The 24,216-nt window shown below is 39.4% G+C and overlaps 1 protein-coding gene across 1 annotated transcript in view; it reads right to left on the bottom strand.

Moving 5' to 3' along the window:
- The window catches only part of gabra3 (gamma-aminobutyric acid type A receptor subunit alpha3), a 556,236-nt gene that overhangs the window by 2,253 nt on the left and 529,767 nt on the right, over positions 1-24,216 (bottom strand). The window contains exon 9 of the mRNA XM_039766519.1: positions 16,140-16,351. Coding sequence (XP_039622453.1) covers positions 16,140-16,351 — 212 coding nt within the window. The remainder of the gene's footprint in view (positions 1-16,139; positions 16,352-24,216) is intronic.

Here is a 24,216-nt window from a genome sequence, read left to right as displayed (position 1 = left end):
CAAATAATATCTATATACTAGACAGTAACGGTGCACTGCACGATAACGTGCAGTGAATATACTTGGCTTGACCATACTCCATTGAACCTTGACCTTCGTTGACCATATATGTGTACAATGATTTAAGATATGAATAGGTAGGAGAAGTGACGGCGAAGGTCATAGAGACGAGAATTTTGCTGAGAGTTGATTCTACAATAAAATAAAATAAAAATAAAAAGAGTAATAATTCCAAAACTCTTCACTTTTAATAGAAAGCTGTAGTGCAGAGCTTCAGCGTAGTGTAAGTGTACCAAATTTCAGGCTACAGGTTATTTGACTTTTTACCTTGACCTTCCTGGGTTGACCTTTGACCTTGGAAGTCAATCATCATCCCGAAAGCGGATAGCAGACATCACATAGTATATGTGTACCACATTTCAAGTCAATAAGTCAAACAGTTTGCGAGCTACAGGTGATTTAAAATCCTGGACAGACAAACGAACAGACACGTTAGCGTATTATATAAGAAGATATTTGATTAGTAATATTTCATGACTTTTTGTTTTTTAATGGAAGAATGTGTACCTCCAAAACAACCCTTCTGTGGCTTCCATTAGCTCACACTGAGGTGGTTTAATTTTGTCAGCATGGGTTGCAATATCAGTCTCTCTTTCTCATTCTGAATCTACCATGATCTGAGATCTGACTGGTTCTCTTTTCTTAGGAAACTGTGTTCTTTTAAAGCGGGAAGTGACATCCTACAACTCTGTAACGGCCAGTGTGATTTTCTACACTGTGGTGTGCTGGGCTGGTAACATCACTTCAAGAGAGGCCCACCAAATTAACAGACTAATTAAAAGGGCAGGCTTAGTGATAGGACACACTCTGGAACCCCTGGAAGTAGTATTGGTGTAGATAATTAAAACAAAACTAAATGTCGTTATGAACAATGCTGCACATCCTCTGTCTGACTCACTAACACTTTCAGCCAACGGATTAATCAGCAGAAATGTGTCAAGAAACGTTACTGGTACTCATTCATGCAAACAGCAATGCATCTGCATAATGACTCACTTGGACTAACTATCAATTCAGAAGTTTTCTTTCTTTTTAAAATTTTCTTCATTTCTTAGTCATTCAGGTGTGTGTTTGGACCATAGTGTGTGTATATATATTTATTTATCTATCTATTTATAAAAGAGCTTCTGTAAAAGGCCACATTTCCCCCTGTGGACAAATAAAGTTCTATCTATCTATCTATCTATCTATCTATCTATCTATCTATCTATCTATCTATCTATCTATCTATCTATCTATCTATCTATACTAGTGCTACACTCTCTGTACACTAAGCACAATCACTAAAACATTTACTAAGTAAAAATAAAAAAGTTACTGTACTTAAATCCATCATCCATGAATGTAAAAGACAACAAACATAGGCTTCTTGAAGTCAAACAATAATTTATATCATTCTTTTGGGCCACAACAGTTTCCAGAAACCTTTCAGAAAATAACTAGACAATTGATTGTATCCATGCAAGCACAAACGTTCACAGGCTAGCAACAGTATCATAAAATTAAAATCTATTCCTGTAAACATGTTTGAGCTTACTCTCAAAAGCTATAAATATTTTCATGAATTGTTTACTTTAAGCTTAGTTAAAACTAATCCCCACAGTCTACATTAAAATGCAAAGTATTAAAGGAAACAAAACAGCATATTGACCGATTTCAGCGTCAGTAAGTAGCTTGTTAATGAGGTGTGCAACAGTGAGCCCTGCTTTTTGCATTTTCCACTCTGTTGTACCTCGAGGCTTTAGTTAATAGCGGTGGGCTTTGGTGTGTGCTGCTGTCTGTTTCTCAGTACCTACTTTTGTGCCTAACTGACAGACACCCCATGCATATATCTTTAGTTCCCTGTCCTCATCCCTTTCTTCTGCACATCTGAAGCTTTTTGTCCATTATTGCTTGCTACCATTCATTATCATACATCGTCAGTCTTAACAATCCAAAAAACTGTAATTTACTAGAATTTTGCTTGCCCCTTATATTTCTATATCATGCTGTGTTTCTGCGAGTTACTTACTTAAAAGATTCTAATTTCAATCTTTTTTCCATCAAGGTCACATCAACCTCAGTTAAAGTTGCTTTTTTGGAAAGCTGAATGTCTTCCAAGTCTTTCCCAGTTATGACCTTTCTTGCTCTTTTAAAAAGTCTGCTCAGCATCCCCACCATTTATATTACAAAATGATGGTGCCAGGCTTTCTTTAATTGCCATTCTCACTTCCAGCCAGCCCGGCTAATCTACCGTGCCTCCTGGCAAAAAATATGCATGTTCCTTAACATCTATATCACCTTCAGGTTTCATTTTTTAGAAATAATCACTTCCCACATCATTGTATTTTTAGTTCTCTCAGGCTATAATACCAAATTATTCACCTTTTGTTTTTAAACTTTACTTTAATTCTAAGAAAGTTATGTCAGTGATGTCTAATAACTTTAACTGATTTGTATTGTTCACAAACACACAGTCTAAGGGCATCATTTATTAAGCTAACCTCAATACTTCAATCCTGTACCCAAGTGCAAGCACTTACCTGCATACTGTAGCATATTATTGATAATTTAGTCCCTGTGTTCCTACCCTTACCTGTCTTTACTTTTGGCAACTCTTAAAGGAACTCAACACATTGCAATGATTTATAACTAATGTCTTTATTTTGCTCAGACTACACACTGTCTGTATCGATTTCTCCCAGATTAATTTGCTGCTTGCAGGCAATCCTGATAGTGAACATCTTGTCACACGTATTAATTTATATTCTTACTGCTTCTTAAAAGTGGTCGTTTGAACAGCTTTGAACATGTTTGTCTTTCAGCATCTTCACTGTTTAACTTTACGCATTGCATCGTTCTCTTTGTAAGCACAATAAATCAACTTGTCAAATTTAAATTCTTATCCATAGCACAGTTAATATGAGCTGAAAATGAGTTCCATTTCCATTTATTTGCTAAGCAAACTCTTTTATCCAAAGAGTCTTACAAAAGTGGTACTAAATCAAGTAAACAGCAGCCTGGGGGACTACTTGTGAATAGGTCTTACAGGACAAGGTTAAAAAATTGATCATCACCCATGGATAGTTCAGAATAAAATGCAATCTAGTTACAGTGCCTTGAGAAAGTATCCACCCCCCTCTGTGTTTGTCCTGTTTTGTCGTATTACAGTCTGGAATTAAAATGGATTTACATTTGGACTTTATGTAATGGACTTAACAATATAATCCAAATTGTTTAAGTGGAATAAAAATAAATTACCTTGTATATATGAGGTGAGACACAAAAATAACCAAAATAGCCCAGTCAGTATTTGCACAACAATCGCTACACAATAATAATACTATATTAATATGTATATAATATATATAATATAATATAATAATACTGCGATAATGTTGGGTGAAAAAAATCGAGCATGAAATTTTTTGTGAATTTTCTCTTTTTCCGTAAAGCAGTTTTTGACTGACAAAAACATTCCTGTCCTCAATCATCCTCCCTATTCTCCCAATTTAGCTCCCTGTGATTTTTACTTGGTCCCAAAAATCAAAAGTGACCCAAAGGGAACACATTTTTCTTCAATGGATGAAGTGAAGACAAAAATGGCAAGCCTGTTGAAGAGCCTCAAGCAAGAAGCCTTCCAGCACTGTTCCAATCAATGGAAGATACGTATGGAGCGGTGTAGAGATCGGGAGGGGGAGTATTTAGAAGGTGACAATGTTTAGAATGCTGTAATTCATCTATAATTTTGTTTTTTTTACTGATCTGGTTATTTTCATGTCTCACCTCCTATATTAAATAACAAGGAAAAACTAAAAAGTTGTGAGTTCATCCCTTTTTTTTGCTATGAAACCCCTAAATAAGATCTAGTCCAACCAATTAACTTTAAACATCATTCGTTGATTAGGGTTCACCTGTGTGCAATGAAAGTGTCACAAGATTTGTCACATGATGTCTGTATAAACAGACCTGCTCTAAAAGGCCATTGACTCTGCAGCAACAATAAGCAAGCAACATGAAGACCAAGGAGCCCTCCAAAGAGGTCAGAGACAAAGTTGTGGAGAAGTATAGGTCAGGCTTAGGGTTATAAAAATATTCCAAACTTTGAATATCCCACTGAACAGCACATTCCTGTCTTGTTGTATTGTGTCATGAAACTAAATTCCAGTGTAAAGGAGAAAAATAGGAATAATGAACCTGAAAATAAATTATTTATGTATTTAGAGAAAGTCAAAGCATTAGCTTGGGGCAGCACATCACAGTGATGAGTCTTGTATTGCCCTGCAGGGAGACAGTAACATGTTAAGGACTGACAGAAACATAAAGTTATAAAGCAGAAATGAACACTAATTCTAACTTTCAAACAAAGACATGATCAGAGAATCAGAGTCAGAAATGACTGAAAATTCAAAATCAACAAGGTAAGAGCAAGAATTCATTAAATGCAAAAAATCAAAATCAACAGTTTTTCATGCAGTGATTCTGGGCTTTTCTGAAAAACTTGGCTAAAACATGGCCACTCAAGCCAGCCGTTAAACCCTACACCTAACAAGGTCAGGGCTTTGGAAATTTTGAGTTCAATGCTGAGCTTTAGCTGTGACCTTTTAAAGTACACAATTTACAAATGCATTAGTCACAGCAGCTAAACTCTAGTTGCAAAGAAATATTTCTTACATTTTATGCCTCAATGATTATATTTTATGTCTTCTTGTATATATTATAACTTGCTTTGTAAGTCACCTTGGATAAAGGCATCTGCTGTTATAATAATAATGCAGCCTCTATCAAATTTCCACGGTTTCTGTTTGGTTAGAGCAGGAACTCGGTACCTTTAGTTTATGAGCTGTGCTATATAAATAAAATATATTATTATTATTATTATTATTAGTATCCCAGTTGTGTGACAGTAGGCGCTTGGTTTTTGTTCCCTCTCCTGTAATTTTTTAAATCTTAAATGAAACATAACATGAGTTAAGGAATTAATACAACGCTCATGCAGTTACAGATGAAATTATTAATTCTTTAACTGTCCAAACTTATGGTAAAAAAAAATGTATGTACAAATATTTTATATTTTTAGTTACGTACAAAATATGAAAAAATATATTTGGCAATCTGTTAGAAATATACTTCAGTGATAATGCATCTTTCATATATTTTGGTAAATTCACACCGTATTACTATACTCATATTGTAAATATGTAGAAAGTCATATGCAGACCATGTTGGATTCTTTCATGTGTAGAATTTTCTTACTCGGATTGCATCCTGGTGCAATATACAGTATACAGTGATAAAGCGCATTAAAATACGGAGACTGTTAAATTCAACTTTTAAGAATCCAACTATACCAACTTTTTCAGATCACATTGATTACACAATTTTTGTAGCCACTGAAATGGGTTTATTATGTGATATTCCATCTCTTAACAGTGCACTGTTCCAGTCCTTGAAGTATGGCACACCTTCTTGTAGATACTTTATAATGAAAATAACTCTTGAAATTCTTAAATTATTACTAACTGAATACTCAGCTTGCAAATGAATATGGCACACTAAGCTAAAGGAATACATACTACCATTAAATTGTTTTAAGTTTCAAATTATTCATTAATTTATTTATTTTTGGCACAATTGTATTAGCAGAAAAAAAACCTTTTAGTTTAAACAGCCTTCTGCTTCTCATTGTATACAATATTGCACACCTTTAAAGGACATTGTTTTGGTAAAAATTACCCTTGTTTATTAATAAACTTACAATTATTGGACAACAATAATACTTGTTTTTTATAAATGTTAATTTCATTTATAGAATTTATTTTGCATATCATTCTAGTGACTGCACCAAATTTTTCATGATACTTCATGTCTTATTGTGTCTTTTACATCAGTGCCAGCAGCCATAGCACCTACGCTTCTGAACTTGTCACCCACCTGAGGCTGAGCATCCTTGGATGGGAGACAAAACCTGGAAAAGTTTGTATTGCTGCTGGAAGAATTGTTGGTGAGGAAAACAGGGGCTGCTTACGCTGTGCTCTTTGTGTGGATCCCAATATCCCAATGCAGTGATAGAGACACTGTGCTGTAAATATGATGCCAGCCTTTAGATAAGACATAAATTTGAAGTCCTGACTCTCTGTGGTCATTAAAGATCCAAGGCATCTTTTGAAAACAACAGGGTTTATCCCAATGTCCTGGCTAAATTGCCCACCATGGTCTTGTCCATTCTGATCCCTTAAGCACTCCCTGTCTTTGAGTCTCCAACTATCTCTCTCACACCTTCACCATCTATTAGGTAATATGTGGTGAGAGTCCTGGCACAATAATGGCTTCTGTCGCATCACTCAGCTGGGTGTGCGGTTGAAGTGGTTCCCCTCTGTCTTTGAGCATTGAGAAAAGCGCTATATAAATGCAATTCATTTTTATTATTTCATTATATCACAAGATAAAATATTCTGGAATTACAATGTCTGTTGACTATTTGCACATTTGGTATTATTGCTGAGTACTGTTATTCTCCCACTTCTCTTTTAGAAAATTCTTGTTCTTCAATGATTAAAATATATAAACATTCTTGAATGGTCAAAAGAAATTTGTTTACCAACACATCAATTTGCTTTGTTTGAAAACGATGCCATTATTGTAATACTGTTAAGGCAAAATGAAGCATCTGGAAAATCTGACTACTTTATTAAAACATTTCAGCTTTTCTTCAGGCTGAGAATGACACTGCACATTAATTTCAATCATGTGTAGACCCTTTGGCAACTCCACAGGCAGTGAAGGTAATGATTCGTAATTCACAGCTGCTATCACATTCTCAAAATGTTGGGTTTGTCCTTGAGTAACTTGACACTGACCAACTCTTCTACTTAACTGTATTTTTAGCAGTATATGGTTTTTTTAGGTATCTTTTACAGTATGTTTTATAATCTCCATATTTGGGTTATCCATTCTAATTGGAATTCTAAGAGTGAAAAACAACTGGCCATCAAGGGCCACATTAGACCCATAATCTAGAGTTTAGTGGGAAAAACAGCAAAAAATCAACAAGTATTTAATGGGAAAAGAGCAAGGCAAATTTTGTTTCTGGCTAATAACTGAATAAAGTAAATCTCTAGCAGTGTGAGAACAAAGAACAGAACATGGAAATCTTGGGATTGTTTTACACAATGAGAGTCTTGGATGTGTAGCACAGAAGGAGTGTGCATGAAATTCAAAGAAAATGTAATTCTTAGAAATTAAAAAAATATTTAGAAAAACAGAATTTTAAGTGTTAAAAGAAACAACACAAAACTCTGTTCAGAAAAATTTTAAATAAATGAATGCACAGATGTGAAAAGAGATTTTAAATCCAGATAGGCTCAAAAGAGCAAAACAAAAAAATGTGTTTTAGTTTTGATGAGCAGGCCTTGTTGCAGACACAGCTTATAAATAAGAAATTTGCAAAATTAGATTTTAGGAGTTTAAAAAGACCTTTCTGTGGGCCTTAATTAGCCACACTATTGGAAAAGAAATACTAAGGACTTGATATCTCGATACATGCTCATCCATAGGTTCCTCAGATTCACCTATTGTGGCCAATTTGTATATGAAAGAAGTGGAAAAGAGGGCACTATTATCCTACCCAGGAACAACACTGAGCCATTGGTTCAGGTATGTGGACGACACCTGGGTGAAAATCAAATCTCAGGAGGTACCTCAGTTCACTGACCACATCAACTCAGTGGACAAACACATCCGGTTCACCAGGGAGGTCTTCTTAGATTGTAAAATTTCCATCAGCAATGGGGGACATTTGAAAGTTGATGTGTACCATAAACCAATGCATATGGATCAGTACTTAAGATTTGACTCTCACCATCCGCTAGAGCACAAAATGGGTGTTATCAGGACACCTCAACACAGAGCAAACATCATACCCACAGACTCAGTGGCTAGGGAAGCAAAAGAACATCATATCGAAAAGGCCCTGAGTACATGTGGTTATCCCAGCTGGACTTTTGTCAAAGCAGGGAAGACACCAAAAGAATCCTCTAAGCAATCCAGGAGAGGGGAAGGACAACTGCAGCACAAGTGAAAACCTTTGGTGATCCCTTATTTTTCAGGAGCATCGGAACAGCTGAGACGCATTTTTTCAAAACATCAAGTCTCAGTGGCTTTCAAACTCCAAAACACGATACGGCAAAAATTGGATTGGATACCCTGGCACAAACAGAATAATATATATTTATGCAGTTAAGTGCCAAGAGGATTGTCGCGAATCATACATCGAGGAAACCAAACAACCACTAGCGAAGAGGATGGCACAACACAGAAGAGCTACCTCGTCAGGCCAGGACTCCGCAGTCTATTTACATCTACAGGACAGTGGTCACTCTTTCAGTGATGAAGATGTGCACATCCTGGACAGGGACGAAAACTGGTTTGAGCGAGGAGTCCGAGGAGGCCATTTACGTGAAATAGGAACAACCATCTCTGAACCGAGGAGGGGGCCTAAGGGTACATCTTTCACCACCTTACCATGCGGTGATTGCAGCCATTCCCCATCTCTCTGTGAATGGTACTCATATCCACTGATCAATGGACAATTTGCATATCATTGATCACACAGCCCATTGTTAGTTAATGGTGCTAGTTCGATCATTAGGCCAAGGTACTGTTTATAAGGTTGGAGAAACCTGCATTTAACTGAGACTGAGGAAGTCACTTGGATGAGTAATGAAACATATTGGAAAAAAACTATGTCCAAATGAACAGAATCAACTTTCTAAGACTAAGGACTTGATAGTTTACACCTATTCCTGGCTTCTCCGCCTGCCTTCTCATTCCTGCTTGTTCTGTGCATCAAAATGTGCCAGCTAAGCGTGACAGTTGAGGCGCCTAATTTCCATCCACCCATCCATTATCCAACTCGCTATATCCTAACTACAGGGTCACAGGGGTCTGCTGAAGCCAATCCCAGCCAACACAGGGTGCAAGGCAGGAAACAAACCCCGGGCAGGGCACCAGCCCACCACAGGACGCACACACACACATAAACCAAGCACACACTAGGGACAAGCTCCACGCAAGTAGGACCCGGGAAACGAACCTGGGTCTCCTAACTGTGAGGCAGCAGCGATACGCACTGTGCCACCGTGCCGCCTGAGGTGCCTAGTTTTCTTCCTAAAAATTCCTTCTTTGCACTTGTCATGGATGTCTGGGGACACTGCCCGGCCGGGACGCCTGGATAGTCCCCGACATAGACAGTATTACTCCTCGGCCACAAGAGGGCAGCCGCCCGGGCCTATCTGGGGGCCACAAGGAGGGACCTGGGACGTTCCTGAGAGGACGTGGCCACCGCCAGGGGGCGCCTGGACAGTAAGGGAATCCTGGATGGCAGCACTTCCGCCACACCAGGAAGTGCTGCCGGAAATACTTTCAAAAAGACCCGGAGTGCTCCAGGTGCTTACCTGACACTTCCGCCATACCAGGAAGTGACGTCAAGGGGAGCACCTGGGGCTCATCCGGGCCATGATAAAAGGGGCCGCCTCCTTCTAGCAGACGAGCCAGAGTTGGGAGGAAGGAGACGAAGCTTGTGAGGAGGAGGAAGGAGGTCGAGAGAGAAAAGAGAAAGAAAAGAAGAAGAAAGGAAAGAGTTGGTGAGAGAAGAAGAAAGGAAAGAGTTGGTGAGAGAAGGCATTGTGGTGTAGGGAAGAAAATAAATAAAGGAGTGTGTTTTGTACATCCTGGTGTCGGTCTGTCTGTGTCTGAGGGTACGGTTTCCACACACTGAAGACATTTATTTTGCCAGTTTTCTTTTTGGTGCTTAGTATACCTTAGCAAATCCTGGGCTATACATTGAAAGACTTCTACATTCTACAAATCTCCACATCTAGCTGCTTCACACACCCAGCTTATTCTGTGCTTTACTTGCTCAGGCTGATCAATGATGTATTCATTCAGGTTACCTTGCTACACACTGACATTTTACATTCTAGTTTCTCCCCACTAAATGCAAAAGCTATTTTGTTCTTTTTATCAATTTAGGAATTTGGTGTTGCCTCACTTTGCACCAGACATACAAATTGATATACACTGCCTGGCCAAAAAAAAAGTCGCCACCTGGATTTAACTAAGCAAATAGGTACGAGCCTCCTATTGGATAATTACTGCATGGGCGATTATCTTTCAGCTGGCAACAAGTTATTTAACCCCAACTGGTGCAATGAGTTGCTTCTTATTTTTTAAACAACCATGTCGAAAGACACATTTCGTGGTCGTGGAAAAGATGTTAGTCTGTTTGAGAAGGGTCAAATCATTGGCATGCATCAAGCAGAGAAAACATCTATGGAGATTGCAGAAACTACTAAAATTGGGTTAAGAATTGTCCAACGCATTATTAAAAACTGAAAGTATAGTGGGGACCCATTGTCATCGAGGAAGAAATGTGGCCGGAAAAAATCCTGAATGATCGTGATCGGCGATCACTTAAACGTTTGGTGAAATCAAATCAAAGAAAAACAACAGTAGAACTCAGGTCTATGTTTAATAGTGAAAGTAAGAGCATTTCCACATGCACAATGCGAAGGGAACTGAAGGGATTGGGAATAAACAGCTGTATAGCCGTAAGAAAACCACTAATCAGTGAGGCAAACCAGAAAAAAAGACTTCAATTTACTAGGGAGCATAAAGATTGGACTCTGGAGCAATGGAAGAAGGTGATGTGGTCTGATGAGTCCAGATTTACCCTGTTCCAGAGTGATGGGTGCATCAGGGTAAGAAGAGAGGCAGATGAAGTGATGCACCCATCATGCCTAGTGCCTACTGTACAAACCTGTGGGGGCAGTGCTATGATCTGGGGTTGCTGCAGTTGGTCAAGTCTAGGTTTAGCAACAGTATGTGCTCCAAGAATGAGGTCAGCTGACTACCTGAATATACTGAATGACCAGGTTATTCCATCAATAGATTTTTTCTTCCCTGATGGCACGGGCATATTCCAAGATGACAATGCCAGGATTCACCGGGCTCAAATTGTGAAAGAGTGGTTCAGGGAGCATGAGACATCATTTTCACACATGGATTGGCCACCACAGAGTCCAGACCTTAACCTCATTGAGAATCTTTGGGATGTGCTGGAGAAGGCTTTGTGCAGCAGTCAGACACTGCCATCATCAATGCAAGATCTTGGTGAAAAATGAATGCAACACTGGATGGAACTAAATCTTGTGACATTGCAGAAGCTTATCGAAACAAACAGCGAAAGCGTGCCGTAATCAAAGCTAAAGGCGGTCCAACGAAATATTAGAGCGCGTGACCTTTTTTTTTGGTGGTGACTTTTTTTTTGGCCAGGTAGTGTATTTTTTTCTCTATTGTGAATTTTCCCTCACTAAATGATAAATATTCTTTTGTTCACTTTTATGGTAAAAAATCCTTTGCTTATATTTCACTTACTTGGCTCTAAGTGACCATAAGAACCCGGGACACCTAACTGCGAGGCAGCAGCGCTACCACTGTGCCACTGTGCTGCCCCTCTCTCTTTTATTGAATATTTATTGCATCTTAGATATATGATAGAATGTCCAGCAGAGCCTGGGCTGATTTTGGTCATAGAACCTCAGAGGTTTATTTTTTTACCGTTTATTTCCTTTACCTTTCCTCACTGGCTATCTGATCCTTAGTACAATTAGTTTATTTGGTTATTGATTTTCTATGTTATCACTTACTACCATTTGTAAAGCACCTTGAATTATACTTTGTACTGGAAGGCACTATATGAATAAAAATTGTTCTAATGATGTTGCACTAATAAACCACCTGACAAGAGGGGGCTGCATTTATGAAAATAGTGAGAACTATGGCTTATCACCATGCTGGAGAGGCACAAGCACAGTACTCTTGCATATGAGATCTCTAAAACCAGCCAATTTTTCAGTTGGTGCCTATTTATGGGATTAGTAATTAGGTGATTGCTTCTGCACCTAAAAATTGATTTATAGCTAGCATGCAATAGAGTGTTGTTAGTTCTTGTATTTCATTTATCATTCTAATCATCTGTATGGTTAGCCTACATACAATCAATATTTATTGATGTTTACAAAAATAGTATCTACATCTCATGGACTTTTATATTATTGATGTTTACATATAAGTGTCACTTGATTTGACTAAAACTGATGGAAATCAAATGTAGGATGGAACTAACACAGAAGTTGCATTCTTGCTTCACTATGTTTAAACAGGTATAAAAAATAGCAGCAAAGCTGTTGTCTGTATTTGAGCTTTGAAATGACATTAATAAATTACCCTTCATTTTGTAAACTGCCTTTCACAATGAAAAATACTGTAGATCTTCATGCATACTGTGCAGTTCCCCCAGCATTTTATATACTATATGCAAAAAAGTCAGTTGTTGAGCATGCTAGATTTGAAGGATGGGTTAGCATTATTACCAAGGGAGAAAAGTACAACAGAGCTTTATACAGTACATTTGTTCTCCTTGAACCAAACACAAAGTGAAAACTTTCACTTTCATTTGTAATATGTACAATGCTAAAATACTACTGATAATGTATTCCCTTCTAATAAATAGCTGATGTTGTGCCTTTCACATCACACAAAGCAGTTGCATCTTATTCATTGTGGGCTGACTACTGGACCCTGCTCCCTTGCCTAGCTAGGATGACATGACAAAGGAAGGTCAACAAAGGGGCAGCGATAGTCTTCTTCCATACCAGGACACAAATACGGAAGGATACTGTAGCAGCAACTACACTAGGGCTAGAGTCCTAGCAGCTATGAATGGATGTATGGTTTCACAGGACAGGCCAGTGGGTGACTGCCTGCTATGGAGAGAGTGTCCCCCCCCTACACTGTGTGGCAATATTCTGTCTGGTGAGCCCCAGTATGGACGCCGACAGGGCAGTCGTCCAAGTTTTATGCTTTTTCAATAGATCAAATGTCCCAAAAGCTGAACATGCCACAATCACATATGGAAACAATCTTTTTCTGGTCTAGCATGAATAGCTCATAACCCACCTACTTTTCTTTAATGGCCTTTAATGAGTTCAGGTTGCTTGCAGAGGTTTGGGAAACCTTAAAATAGTGGACAGTGACCCTGGTGACCCTGGCAATAATATTGATCATTACTAAACAGGGCACATCAGCATTGTATAACACTCGAATCATCTCATCTCCCTGTTAGGTTCACCCTTTCAGCTAGTTTGTATGGAAATTCTTTAATAAAATAATGTGTTTGTAATAAACCTCACAGATCATAGTTTCAAATTTAAAACCTCTCTACAGGGAGAAGGTGTTATCCGAGCTGAAGTTCAAACCAATGTATCCACTGAGCATGGGCCAATGCCTTATCTCAATGAAAGATATATCACTTGTCAGGGATGCCAGGGGCAACGACCCGGCCGGGACGCCTGGAGGGAACGGAAGAGGGTCTATGCCCACCCTGGATCACGTGGGGGCCACCATCCTGGTTGCTTTGGGGGCCACGGGTGACCCGTGGTCACCGCCAGGGGGCGCCCTAATGCCTTGGGGACCCTGGACCTCAGCACTTCCGCCACACCAGGAAGTGCTGGGGGGAAGAAGAGAAGGGACACCCGGAGAGCTTCCGGGAGAACAGCCGGCATTTCCACCACACTGGGGCGTGTCCAGGGAGGAATGCCGGGACACACCTGGAGCTCATCCAGGATGATATAAAAGGGGCCGTCTCCCTTCATTCGAGGCTGGAGTCGGGTAGAAGCAGGACAAGGCAGGAGAGAGTGTGGAGGCGGCCCGAAGAGGAAGGCATTGTGTGGCCAGGACTGTGTTGGGGTTCATGTGTGCACTTTAACTTGTAAATATTAGTTGTATAATAAGCGTGTGGTGGTGATGAACAACATGTCTGCCTACCTGTGTCCGGGCCACGTTCACACACTGAATTGAGATATTTAAAAATGTTAAGACAAGTATGGAAGAATTAGAATGCTCTGGATAGCCATCCACAATAATCAGTGATGAGAAACAGAAGAAAACGAGGGACTCACATACTGTAAAAGAGAAAGTCATGATTTAAGTAGGAGCGTTTGGCATATGCATGTGATCAGGAAATGGCATTCAACCAAAAAAACCCCACTTTTTTCTCAAATCACAAAGAAGCTTGAAAAAGAAAGAATTTAAACTGTCTTAAGCATTAATAATTTTTGAAAAGTGTTAAAAACCTCTCTAAGAATCATTGTACATATACTGTGAATGAGTGAAGCCACGCTTTGCTGCAGGGCTGCACAACATGTGGTCAACAGGTCACATTTGGTCTGTGAAAAAAATGCATGCAACTTGTGAGCTCTTTGGACATTTGCAGTTATTCCAACTCACACTTGAAAGTGCAATGTGTACCAATTACGTGTTTAAGACTGAATTAACATAATGATATGCCCGATTTCTTCACCGAGGGGTATATCAATAGATGGAGATGAAACATTGAATGCAATCCCACCATACCCCACAAACATAAGATCAGAATTCTATTGTTAAGAGACACAAGGTGTCTGACGAATATCATGAGGAGAACAGAAAAGATGATAAACAAAAGTCAATAATTATAATCAGGGAAAGCACAAGCCAAAGTTCACAGCCAAAACCAGCGAAATATCAAGCAAACAAAACACAAGAGCAAAATAAAGATCCAACTCAAGGATGACTAGGGTTCGAAAAGGAAACTAGAAACAACACCTGACACTAGAGTCCACTTGGTAAGAAGCTAACAATCGCTAACAAATTATTTATCTTAAAGGCTTGAATTCACTGACGAATAATGTATTTTTACTGTCACCTCTTGTGACTTCATGGATGCGATGGCCACAGTCACGTGACACATCCTTCAGCATCGTAAAAACAAAAGAAAAACTGAATGTGTCAAAATAATTCACAATTTTTGAATAAACCCCAAAATCAGAATCAGCATGATTAAGAAAAACACCAACTATCCTAAAATATATGCATATAAAACCTGTTAACTGTAACAAATACAGCAGAACCTCAGGTCACGAACGTCTCTGAACACGTACAAATTGGGTTACGACCAAAAGGTTCACCAAACTTTTGCATCTGTTCATGACCACACACTCGGGTGAAGAACAAGCCAATTTCCCTTCCGCTTCGTACGCGTCGATGATTTCTGCACATGTTCAGTCTCTCCCCGTACTGTACATTGTTCTCGGTGAATCGCGCAGAGGAACTCTCCCTCAAAACTATAATCTCCTCTCAACCCAGCTTCCTCCTGTGGTATAGCAGGTCAACAGCTCCTGTTAAAGGCCAGTTTTAATAAATAATCACAGCACTCACAGATTAGTGAGGGGGCGTGGTGGTGTGTGGCCAAAGTGGTTCCTGAGGAGTTTGTGATGTGGGCATTTCTCACTTAAGTGCATAGGTGAGAAGCGGTCCGCATCCGTAATTGTTCCCAGGAGCTGCTGATTGCCATGACTACCATGTTCTCTTCATAAACAAAAGCGCAATTCGGCTAAAGGGAAAAAGAAGAGAACAGGAAAGAACGGGAGGTTGCAGGAGAAGGCGGGAAGCAGGAGGAGAAAGCTGGTGCAAGAGAGAGCGAGAGCGCGAGTGCAAGAGAGAGAGATAGAGATCAAGCGAGGTCGAGAGAGCGAGAGAGTCAGAGAGCGCAAACAGGCTCGCGTGCAGCTGAGCAGATAGCCTGGGTGTTTGTCTCAGTGTTATTCAATGTTTTTACATTTAGTTTACTATTACACTGTGCATTCTACGGTATAATTAACTATTTTTGCGCTTAAAAATCTTTAAAGAAAATATATTTACATACAGTTCGCACGGTCTGGAATGGATTAATTGTATTTATTTACATACAATCCTATCGGGGAAATTACTTTGGGTCACAACCAAATCGGGTTATGACCAGAGTTTTGGAATGAATTACGGTCGCGACCCGAGGTTCCACTGTATATGAAAGTCATGTAGCTTTCCATGAAGCTAGCCCCACTTCCAAAGCAGGTTGCTCTACTGTGCTCTGACAATGTATTCTTTGTCTGTTAAAGAGGGATGTCTAGGGATTGTCAGAAGATTAGGCATGTTGTCATAAAATAACCAGACTAACTTACCCTGAACTCATGTGCCTCCATAGCCTTTTTTCCATCCCATGCCCAACTCCGTTTTGTGAAATAGTTTACAGTTGCAAATTCGATTAGTGCTGAAAAAACAAAGGCATAACACACAGCCATGAACCAGTCCATGGCAGTCGCATATGCGACTTTGGGTAGAGAATTTCTTGCACTGATGCTCAGGGTTGTCATTGTAAGGACAGTGGTGACACCTAAAAAAATGAAACAGAAATGCATTAGTTTACATTCATTGTACAATGATATTGCAAAATATAGTGTTTTGATAATAACTCAAGAGGAAATTAGTTTAAGCTTAAAAGATAGATGGCAACTATATATGCTACTTCTACTACTACTGCTATTTAAAAGAAAACATTGTGGACATTCCATAGATAGAAATACTGCCTCTGGAGTTAGAAGTGGTCAAAGCTAAAACAAATGTGGAGTCAAAGTTTACTGTATAGTACAGTTTTATTATGAAATATGCAGTTTAGCCTCATAGTAGACCTTTTTACGTTAGTGATATCCAAAACTTTCTTACAAACCATAAGCTGAAATTCCAGAATGTGCCTACAATATAGAGAGTTGATTCCTATCTGCTCCTTCACTTGCCATTTCAGTTAACTGTTGACAGCAAAGTTCTACAGCATCTGAAAGAAAGGTTGGCTTTCCAGGGGGTCATTGCCTTTGTGAAGTCTGCATGTTCTCCCAGTGACTGTGTTTTTTCCTTTAGGTTTCTCCCACATCCTAAAGATGTGTATTTTACACAAACTGACAGCTCTAAATCAGTACATTGTGAGAGTGTGTCCTTTGTGTCCTATGATGGGCTGGTCTCTTACTCTACCTACCGAATCAGTGTGTATAAACATCTCAAACAGTTCCAAAAAATAGTTTATGCATTTTAACAAATTTGAATTAACTTTGAAAAAATTCTGTTCTTTATTTTAGTTTTCATCACATTTATATTTAACAGAAGATTCTGAAATCTGTTCAGTCCAAGTCATGGTCATACCAAGCACGATCTTGTCTCAGTAGCATCAGACACAAAGGAGGAAACTGCTCCATTGTAGTGCTCATTCACACACACTCATCCACCCTCGCACACACACAGGGCCAAAGTGGATCACCATTAAACTAACCCACAGTTCTATATGGATGTGGAAGGAAAAACCTCAGAACCCGGGGGAAATCCACACAGAATACTGGAGAACATGCAAACGCCACACAGGCACAGAGGAGGCATAGCATTTGAATAAGGTGGCAAGATTAACCACTGAGTCACTGTGATGTTCCACATTTATATCTGATTGTGTTCAATAGTGAACATCTATTAGTATATTCATCCTGTTCAGTCAGTGAATGGTAAGCACCAGTATGGGAGCAATTTTGTTACAGTCAGCTTTCACCAGAACTGTTTAGTTTAAAAGCTCACTAGACTCCTAGACCATTCTACTGATTGATTACTTGCTGCACTGCTTTCATGTATTATTAGTTTTATACAGTATGTTGGTGTTTTGTTTTTCTTCTTGCTTCGCTACATATAAATCATTAATTAGCAGTAATGTCACTCTTTGATCTCTCAATGTCTGAGATATTAATTTCATGCTCATCAGGTACGATTTATAACTGTGTTTATCATATCAGCACTCTCTACACAATATGTCCCAGGAGATGGACAGCAAATGTGTAATACTTGTCAGAGGCCTGTTGTAAAGACATCGGATTGCTGTGCTTATAATACCAGAAAAGTCCATCCATTCAAAACTAGTTACTCCATTTCAGACTTCCAAAGCTTGTGTTTTATGTGGTAGTGAAGCCGAGTCTTATACTGTAGTCATTGTGTATGCCTGTGTGGGGAACAGCCTGGACACAGACAGGTAGACATTGTTGAAATGCACCACACACGTTTATTTACAATATTATTTACACAAGTGAAACACACACAACCCACTTTCACCCCAAAGTCCAGGCCTCACACAATGCCTCTCTTTCTCCACATATCCGCCTCCACTCCTCTCCTCCAAGCTCCAGACATCGAATGGAGGTACGCGGCCCCTGTTATGTTCACCTGGACACGCTCCACGTGCCTCCCGATAACCTTTCACCGGCCCTCCCAGGTTTGGCAGAAGTGTCGGCTGTGCACCTGGAGGCACTCCGGGTGTCCCTGGTCTTCTTCCCCCCAGCACTTCTGGGTGTGGCAGAAGTTCTGAGGGCCAGGGCTCCTCAGGCATCTGGTCGCCCACTGGTGGTGACCAGGAGCACCTATAGGGTTGAGCTTCTAAGCTTTGTTCCCGTTGTCCCAAAAGCCACCAGGGTGGTCGCCCCCTCGTGGTCCGGAGGAGGTGAAAGCCCTCCTCCGGTCCTTCCGGGCATCCCGGCTGGGTGCCACCCTCAGCCGCTTGCCACAGCTTGTTAACCAGAAAACATGTTTTTTGCCTGTGGGTGAAAATCAAAGTCTGTGAAGTCACTGGAGTAACCAGCTTAACTATCTGAACCATATATTATATAGGAAGTAGGGTAAGGTTCATCACTGACGCAGCACAGAAAGTCTCTAAATCCAGTGGCCTTTCCAAAGGGCTTCCTTCAGTAGAATGTTTGTAAACAATCACTTGTGAGGGTGAAAAGGGACATTTTCATGGGGAGTAACAACCATCAAACATAAATATTAGAATGCCTAGTGTCAGAAATGAGTTTCGGAGGGTAGCACTACTACCCCGGGAAACCAGAGGGCATGATCACTGACTCTCTTGTCATTTTTTTCACCCCCAGATCCAAGTAGACACCCAATTAAGTTCAGCTGACCTGCCCCTTCCTGTCCATGAGCTATAAGATCGGGGTGCCTTCAGAAGGATGCGTCTTATTTAGGAAATGAGCAACCTGCCAGGGACATTCAGAAATCAACTTGATGTTATTTGGAGAAATTAAGTTGGTGGGATTGGTGAACTTTGTTAGGCTGAATGGCTTGTTCTTGTCAAACTTTTCTTAAGGTTCTAATGTTTTAATTTTTTTTCTTGTATGCAGCAAAAGAAATCACTTTTAACACTAGTGTGCAAACACTGATGTCTCTAAGACAGGGGTCTCCAACTCGTTGCTTGTGAGCTACCGGTAGCTCGCAACCCCTTTCCAAGTAGCTCGCCAAAGGGTTAATGAAACCTACATAAATTTGAAAACTTGATTAGTCAAATTAGGGGTGGGCGATCTTTCCAAAAAATCATATCACGATCCCTTTAACACAAAGTCACGATCCACAATCTGAATTGCAGTCTATCTTTTCAATGTGGCATACACTTAAGAGAATATCCAGACTTAAACTCATCAAGACCTAAGTAACACTTTATTTTAAATATCAAAGTTGAATTCAATTGTTCTCTCGTTCATTAGCTAAGCAGAGTTAAGGAACACGTCCCAAAGCTGATGAGTGAGTGAGGAAGGCCACCCTCCTCTGTTCGCTGCATGTCTCTGGGATTCGTGCAAATAAATTGGTACCACAAGTGAACTATGATACATAGCAAAATGAGAGAAGTCATAAAATCAACCGGAATGTTCAAGCAAATTATAGAATAAAAACCCCATCTAAATCTGTTAAGTAGTTCACTCGTGAAAAGCGGACAGACATACAGACAGACAGACGTTAGATTTTATATATTATATATTAGTAAACCTTCACAATATTGTGCAGTTAAAGTCTCAACAGCATTCTCAGCATTTCTGGAGCTTAGTTGAGCCAGCTAACTATAAGAACCATGACCAAGCAACTCTGAAAATGTCTGATTTGCTTGGGTCTACATATCTCTGTGAGTCGGCCTCTTCTGACATGAATGTCACGAAATCAAAGTTCAGAACAAGACAGACAGATGAACATTTAAATGGCTCCATAAAAGTGAACCTAAGTGGCTCCACTTCACCACACAGCTCTCATGTTGAGTCATCTGACTAAAAAACACATCACACATGCAACAGGACATGCGAATACTCTTGTGAACTGAAACAGTGACATGGAACAAAATGACAAATGAATAAGTCATATCTGTGTATTTGTAATTGCATTGTTTTGTTTTGACAGCATTCATGTTTTAATTCAATAGTGTGAGATACACTAGAAAATGCATACAGACATACAAAATGCACTTGCAGGTGAACTAAATATTTTTTGTGATGTTTTAATGCAAAATGTGAACTGTGGACACCAACATTTTGTAAATGTTCGGGCAAAACAAGCTTATTCAGTTTGTTTGGGTTGAAAAAACCTATGAGAATAAACGTTAGAAAACATGAGTAGCTCTTGACCATTTTCATTTTGTAAAAGTAGCTCTCAGGTGCAAAAACGGTTGGAGAACCCTGCTCTAGGGTAACTAACTTAAATATTAGAACCATTTGCTACATCGGACATATCCTAAGGCTCATCACTGCAGCAGGATGAAGCCCAGGAAGAATCTAAATTCAGTTGTGCTTTCAAAGAGCTCCATTCAATGGAATATATGTAAATAATCCCTTGTGTAGGTGAAAAGATCCAACCATTTTCATGAGGAGCGGCAACCATCACACCAGAATATTAGAATGCATAAAATTCTCTGTCCCATTTGGGATTTTAAGTGCCTGGATGTTGATTCTGCCTGGGGGAAATTGGAAAATAGATTGTGAAGGGATCTATGGAAAAAACACACAGGGGAGCAAAGCTGTAGTAGGAGATCAAGAGTGGATTTGGGAAAAAGGATCAATTGGTAAAGAAGAGAAATTAAGTTTCAGAAAGCATTAGGCTGGAAAGGGAGTATGAATGAAATGGTTGAGGGTTTGCACTTCACTTAAACAAAACCTCTGCTCATCATAGTAAGAGGAACTGAATGCTTCATCAGTACTACAAAGATATTAGAATGTGTTGAACTATACAAAAGGAAGAGTTTTTACTCCGCCTGAAACAAATAATGTTGCAGAGATAACTGTGTGAATTAGTTGGCTGTTGTAACAAGAGGCTTCCAGTCCTGCAAATTCAATAAGGTGACTTGTGTCAAAAAATGCGAGAGTGGTGCAAGATTCATTAGTTGTAAACCTGACAGCCGGTAAGGAACTGATGAAGTGAGTAATAAGTCGCTGAAGCTGACTGGTGGAATAGGAGGCAGCTAGAGAATAATCTTCGATACATCTTTTTAAAGCAACAAAGCCTATACAGGAAATAAAATGACACTCCACCTACTTGACAAACTTATTGTCATACTTACTCCCCACCACACTAATAATGCATCAGATAGTCCAGAAAAAATGTTCAGGTCCCCAGAAACATTTATGAGAGACTGCAAATGAAGAGGTCATGTGAATTATAAATACTTTTCCAGCATGTTACCACATATTCCATTACAGCTGCCTTTCACATTTGTTTGGCCTTTAGGCTGACTGGATGAACCATTTACAAGATGTCCAGAATGGAAGCCAAATCTTTGTACTTTACAGAGGTATTCCACACTATTTACTATGCAAGGAGGGGGGCTTTAAAAAATTCCCAGAATTGGTCAGTAGCACAGGAGCAGGGTGTAGTTATCAACTATACTGCTAGGTATTGCATTAATGCAGTCTTGCCAATCTGTCTGCTGAGTGGCACTGTGCTGAATTGATCAAGATGTGTAGTTACTATATTTTAAAATCGTGAGGATGACTTTGGCAATTTTTTTCTATACAAGCCAAAAAAAGCACATGACATTAACTGACATTATGACATTAACTGACTTGTTAATAAGGACTTTCCCCATAAACAGACTATTAATATGCAACATTACACTAAACTGCTGAGGCGCCTGCTGGAAAGCATCAGGGAAAAAAACGTCCAGAACACTGGCACACAGAAACTGCATTTTGCAAAATGACAGCGCAACTGCATACATCGCTGCACCATAACAGTGCACCTGCACACACCGCCTTATAAGTCAAAAAAGGTTTAAGAACAAATACAACGTGGTTGTTGTTTCACACCTCTCTTATTCTCCAGATCTCACTCCTTGTGACTTTGTCCCTGAAAATAAAATTGAAACTGAAAGGAAATGATTTGCTATTGCATTAGAAATCCAGAAAAAAAAGAACTTCTAGACATGGTAAAAGAAGGTGCGTTCATTACATGTTTCTGGGGATGGAGGAAGTGCTGGGACAAGTGTGTTACAGCTCAACAGTCGTGTTTTGATAGTGATAGTGCTTTAAAACTTATAAACATTCTAAGCAATCAGTCCGTTTATAGTGCCAACTATAATAGCGAGGATAGTTTAAATAGTAAAGTGGAAAACTTTAATTCTAAAGTAAGAGCTGCTGTTGACATAGTTGCACCTGAAAAGACAGTTAAAAAATCTTCTAGCATTGTTATTCCATGGAAGACCCAAAGAGTGTCTGATTTAAAAAGAACATGTCGTAGAGCTGAGCGTAAATGGAGGAAAACTAAACTAACTATCCATTATGAGATATTGAAGGTTAAAATAACAGAATACAATAACACAGTCCGCCTTGAGAGGCGCTGCTATTTCTCTAATATTATAAATAACAATGCTAGTAATCCCAGAGTCTGATTTTCTACAATTGATCGTCTTTTAAACCCAGGTAACACAAAGGAATGCCCCCAGAATACTTCCAGTGAAACCTGTGAGAACATTGCTGTATTTTTCAATCAAAAAATTAATGATATTAGAGATAACATTGTACATCTCCCCAACACTGCAGAACCTCCAAACCCCTGGTACTCCATTATAAACAAATTAAATTCTTTCACCAGGATAGATTTACCTGAATTACATAGAATAATCTCTCATCTGAAACCCTCCACCTGCGTCCTTGACCCAATACCAACAAGGTTTTTCAAAGAAGTATCAGGCGTGATAATTGATAATACTCTTGATATAGTTAATTCGTCATTAGATACGGGGGTCTTCCCAGACTGTCTTAAGACTGCTGTAGTTAAACCCCTGCTTAACACTAGAATTACCAGAGCCTACGAAAAAACTCGTAATTCCGTCCCACCTTAAATCGCTTCTTAAAATCGTTCACAGCTCTCCACCAGCGTCTTTTGTCATCTAAATGTGCTGATAAAAATCAGGCTGCAAGCAGCCGGCTCTTCCATCCCCCCACCGACTTAGAACGTGCACAAACTTCTCCCAGCTCATGCCTTGATTGATTATCTGGGAGTGAAATGGAGTTTTAGAGTGGAAAGAATAGATCATTATTTGGAATACACGCATTTCACGTGTGTTCCGTTTCTACAGTAATCCGTGTAAACACATTTTTAAAACAGAAACGTTTTTCATATTGTAGTAGTAAATAACAAAATGTAAGCATAAACTATATAATGTATGAAGCCTGAAGTCCAAATATCAAACACTTCCAAAAAAGGTACACATATAATAGAACAAGTATGCTTTTATTCATAAATATAACTGCAGAGAAAAGCCACCTTAGCATGCCACATTTACACATGCTTACTACACGATAGCATAATGGTATCACCAACTGACTAGTATCCAAAAGGTCATGAGTTCGATCCCACATGGTTCAGCTTTGAGAAGTAAACTGCTCTTATTCTTACTATTTTAGAATAAAAACACGCATTTGATTTCAGTGTGTAACAGCCAATGTAATTTATGATACTTGTAAAGGTTAGTTTGGTTTTTATTCACTTTTCATTCTCAGTCTCAGTCGTGTTCAGGATCCTTCCCTACCCCCCATCTGAGAATGATCTTTTCACATAAAGATGCGCTGTAGCTCTGCAGCGAACTTGTGACTGCATTCTCTTACCAATGCTTATAACTGAAGTGCCTGCGTGCACTTTTCGTGGCATTATACGTCTATTTTTTTGAGCATGCCCGTGTCGCTCAAACACAGGAACATATGTTGGTGTACAAGAATAAAAAACAAGTGCACTTTTATTCTAGACTATAAGTGAGGAAAAAATAAAGCAAGTTACAGTAGGCGGTTGATACGACAGCTTGCGTGGTGCAATGCTAAGAACTGCTGATTTCCGATTCGTGCTATATAAAATCATCACATTCAAATATTAACAATTTCCACACACCCTTCCTACATTCACGACATGTCTTGTTGCAGTGTACAC

Source organism: Polypterus senegalus, chromosome 10 (genome assembly GCF_016835505.1).
Source record: "Polypterus senegalus isolate Bchr_013 chromosome 10, ASM1683550v1, whole genome shotgun sequence".
Taxonomy (NCBI): Eukaryota; Metazoa; Chordata; class Cladistia; order Polypteriformes; family Polypteridae; genus Polypterus; species Polypterus senegalus.
This window is presented reverse-complemented; position numbering and strand designations above follow the sequence as displayed.